The 4,498-nt window shown below is 42.4% G+C and overlaps 1 protein-coding gene across 1 annotated transcript; it reads left to right on the top strand.

Moving 5' to 3' along the window:
* The first annotated feature begins 2,183 nt into the window (after positions 1 to 2,183).
* Positions 2,184 to 3,872, top strand: LOC149836045 (NAC domain-containing protein JA2L-like). The gene is made up of 3 exons (XM_090010767.1): positions 2,184 to 2,558; positions 2,676 to 2,962; positions 3,393 to 3,872. Exons 1-3 carry the CDS (start codon positions 2,405 to 2,407, stop codon positions 3,657 to 3,659), a joined length of 708 nt encoding a protein of 235 aa, XP_089866893.1. The 5' UTR covers positions 2,184 to 2,404; the 3' UTR covers positions 3,660 to 3,872.
* The last annotated feature ends 626 nt before the right edge of the window (positions 3,873 to 4,498 follow it).

Below are 4,498 nucleotides of genomic sequence, written 5' to 3'. Positions count from 1 at the left end.
CACCTACCAGATGGTCAGAACCCCCTTGTTGGTCTGTTTACATCCTTAATTGACATATAATCAACCAATGGTTAGATTCATTCTCCACCGCACATCTTACATTGGAACAGTGAGAGTAAGGATGGCAGTGGGGCAGGGCGGGGGGCAAGGTCTCCACCCCCACCCTGCCTCAAGATTTTATCCTCCACCCCCGCCTCCATCCCCGGCGGGGAATGGATTTTATCCTCCATCCCCGCCTTCATCCCCGTTTCATGTCCTCCATCCCCGGTTCAAACAGGGATGAGGCGGGGCGGGGCGGGGATATTGCAGGGAAAAGTGGTCGAGGCGGGGACGGGGCGGGGCGGGGCGGGGCGGGGAAAAGTGCACGTCCATCCCCGCCTCCACCCCCGGACGGGGATGGATTTTAACCTTCGTCCCCGCCTCCATCCCCGTTTCATACCATTCATCCCCGGTCCAAATGGGGCGGGGCCCCGCTTTCCCCCAGTCCACTGCCATCCCTAAGTGAGAGTGGGTACATCAAGTGATATGAACGGTGGGAATTGAATATGACCGATTGATCGGTTATATAAAATATGACCCACCCTCATACAGATTTGGTGATGACGCCTTAGGCTTTGCTCATCTGATACCGGATCCATTTAGTTAACATCAAGTTATGTCCCACCCGAGAGTGACCCATTAAAATGATACACGTGTCAGGTGTTCAATGTAACGGTGGACCTTCGGGGAAAGGCCCGGTCCAAGCTTAGCCGTCAGATTCCAGGCGGGAGCAGCGAAACTCCGTTCGAAGGACATTTTCTCCATAACCCAACTTTGAAAACCCAAAAAACAAATGCAGCGCCTTCTGCCATAAAGAAAAAACAAAAACATTTTTGTCTTTTTAGAAAAACATTCAAAACACAAATTAACATTATACCAAAAGATACTCTTAAGACTCTAATATGTCTCTAAACCTGATTATCAGATCTTGGAGGCTCTGAGACGGAGGTTTGAGGTTCAAATTACCTTGTTAGACCCGACGGGTGAGCGTAGTTGGAACGGGCCTCGGCTGTCATACGGGCAGTCAGGGTTCGATTCCTGCCGGCGTTATCCCTCTTACATAAGCCGAAGCTGGTGGCTCCCTAGGCTCGATAGTTGCGCCCAGGTTTACACCCCTATGGGGGTGGTTCATGAATATATATATATCACTAAATTATGTGAACCATGAATGAATGGTGGAAACTTTATGTGAACTGGGTATTTAAACTTTTTTTTTTTTTTTGCAAATCTGACCTTGCACACATGTTTGACATGGTTTATTTGGTATGAATCAACTGTTAGGTCGCATTTTTTTTATTAAAAATAAAAAAATTTTGAATGCATAAATGATTGCAAAATATTTTGAGCCATTAATATTCAAGCTACAAAAGATCCTACTTACAAATGGTAGTTGGACGATCCAAGCCAATCACGTATAGATCATTCTGTAAGGTCAGAATAAAAAAAAAATCTAGTTTTTTTTTTTATATTTACACGGAGAAACCACCTTCAGAAACAAAAACCTAGTCACGCTGGCTTTGTCTGCCGTAGTTACAATCACTGTTCTAGCAGCATGAAACTCCGTGGGCTTACCCTTGCCCCCAATCACACTACGGTTTGTGCAAGGGATGATGCTCATGGGATTTGAACCTAGACCACCTAGCGGCTTAGGCCCCATCCCACTATTCAAAACATGAAAGTTTATATATTTTCAATTTACATGATTGATTCTCTCTCTCTCTCTCTCTCTCTCTATATATATATATATATATATATATATATATATATATATATATATATATATATATATATAGCGGGGACCCCTAATCCGTGCAATTAGAAATGATGCCACGTAACCAATGTGCGTTGAATTGACTAGCAGTCTCCTACTTCCAAAGCACTTTGCCCTTGTTCAGATTCCTCCCACTTGTGGTAAACTGTTGAAATCACAACAGTGAAGCCGCCACGCTTTGCACCAAAGAAACAATTCTGGGACTCTTTTTTTTTTTTTTTTGGGCAGTCGCATGCGTGCTCTTGCATCTCTCGTTATGCTTTATCCACTGACGTCACATTTCTTTGAACAGTAACATGAAGTTCTTCACATCTCTTTGAACAGTAGGGTGTTGTTATCCCTATATATGCTCACATAAGAGCCCCCCCCAAACTGTAGGGTGACACAACAGGCTCTTAGCTGCCTTTAGCATTCAAGATTGATCATCACTAAAGGCTGACTGATTCGGTCCTTTCCCCATATCTGAAAGAAAACCCTTCACTTGAACACCAAAAAGATCACCTGTACTTTTAACCAATTGCAGGAAGTTAGCTAGCTATCCAATATATCATATACTACATAAGGGGGGACTTGTTAGAAGTGTACTAGAGGAAAATGGTGGAAGGTCTCCCTCCGGGCTTTAGATTCTACCCAACAGATGAGGAGCTGGTGGTGCACTACCTCTTCAAGAAGGTGGCATCTCATTCCTTCTCAGCTCCTGTGATCACTGACATAGATATTTACAAGTTTGATCCATGGGACCTTCCAGGTATATATCTGCTCATCTACATGCCATAGAGCTTAATTTTTTTTTTTAAATATATCATTCGATGCATAATTATCTTATTTCGTTGAAGATTTTGGTTGTGATTAATGACATGAACAGGAAAGTCGATATTTGGTGAGAAAGAATGGTATTTCTTCAGTCCTAGAGATCGGAAGTACCCCAATGGAACAAGACCAAACCGGACAGCTGGGTCGGGTTATTGGAAGGCCACCGGCACCGATAAGTCGATCAGCACACATGTCTTAAATTCGCCAAGAAAGGTTGGGATCAAGAAATCACTTGTTTTCTATATAGGGAAAGCGCCTAATGGGGTCAAGACGAACTGGATCATGCATGAGTACCGACTCGCCGAGAGTCACGAATCAAAATTTAAAGGAAGCCAAAGGGTGAGTCCCATTTTCTTAGCCCTATAGTTCTTTGACTTGTACTTAATTTAGATGCAAAGGAACATTACATTGAGTTGGGATGTGAATTAAAGCATAGAATTGCAAATAGTAGGTAGTTATATGACCAAACTTAAATTGAATTAGACAAACTAGGTGCAACTTTAATCTCAAGCTTGCAGGAGTTGGCTCAAGGAGGTTTCTTTGTTTTAGAAGTTGGATACCATTTAGGCCACTTGAGCTCATGCAAGCTAATTTGGTACCAAGTAATAACTGCATTGAAATTTCCTTCAAAAGATGAAAAAACAATTCCATATTGCTAGTCAGCTCTCAAATTCATAACACTATGGTGTATGATGCATGGCAAACATATATACAAACTTGAATGATGTATGATGCATGGCTAATTAGTTTTTTCATTGTGAATATGCAGTTGGACGACTGTGTACTCTGCAGGATATACAAAAAGAAACGCCACGCAGGTCAGCAAGAGGAGAAAAAAGAAGAATGGAGGGCCTTAGAAAACCCCATCATGAACCGTGGCGACAGCTTGATGACAGAGATGAAGGCAGCTGAGGGTTTACCAATGCCATATCAGTACCAAAACCTCTATGGAACACCCTCCTTAGAGGCCATCTCCAACTTGGGTGACAACAACTTGGTGTCAGCCTGGGCAGCAGATGTCCTACAAAGTTGGTGATCAAGTACTCAAGCCCCAACACACTTTCAAAGTGTAGAATGAAAGCATTAGGACCAACCAGACACGCCAAGCTCAAACCCTAGACTTTACTGATAACCATAGAAAGTGTACCAATAAAAACAGTAGCACATTCTTCTTTATTCATTTATTTCTCTAAGTCTTTTGTGTATTAATCATGGAATAAAAAGGTGGGAGATGTAATCTTATTGCCAATGTTGGTAAGAAATTAATATGATAAAAAGCGTACTCAGTTATTGACTTATATCCATAATTCTTGTCAATAATAAATTATTTAAATATCAAACTTTGGACTCGGTAAGAAGCGAGAGAGGCTGCTTGTGGTAAGAAAGCTGCCTTGCCTGTACACGCTACGGAAAATGAAATCAGATGGTCAAACAAGCAATGGAATTTTCCCTTCTCTCCTTTTTCCGAGAAAGTGCCAAACGATAAGATGAGGAGAGTTTTTTAATCAACTTTTCAGGACACCATGATGATGCGAACGGCTGCTACACGAAATCTAGTGGTGGAGATCCGTTAGAATATCCCACAGCCATTCCTTGTTTTATGTGTGTGAGGTTTAATTGTTTGACACGTAGGGGATGTCAACGGGTGACAGGTGAAACCAGACTTGGACCAGATTTTTGGGTATGGTATCGGATCCGAACTAAGGTCTAATCGATACCCAGACCTGATGAGAACTACATGAACCAGACCCAGACCATACCCGATATAATTTGTGGGTCTTAATTGGAACTAGGGGTCCGGCCCAGGTCTTGTATAAAATTTCACAAACTATACCGAAGTCCATGTATTAATCGGACCTTTGGGTCTGAAGTACC

Source organism: Nuphar pumila, chromosome 6, assembly GCF_984573655.1.
Source record: "Nuphar pumila chromosome 6, dmNupPumi1.hap1.1, whole genome shotgun sequence".
Lineage (NCBI taxonomy): Eukaryota > Viridiplantae > Streptophyta > Magnoliopsida > Nymphaeales > Nymphaeaceae > Nuphar > Nuphar pumila.
The sequence above is the reverse complement of the archived record's forward strand: the minus strand, read 5'-3'. Positions and strand labels throughout refer to the sequence as shown.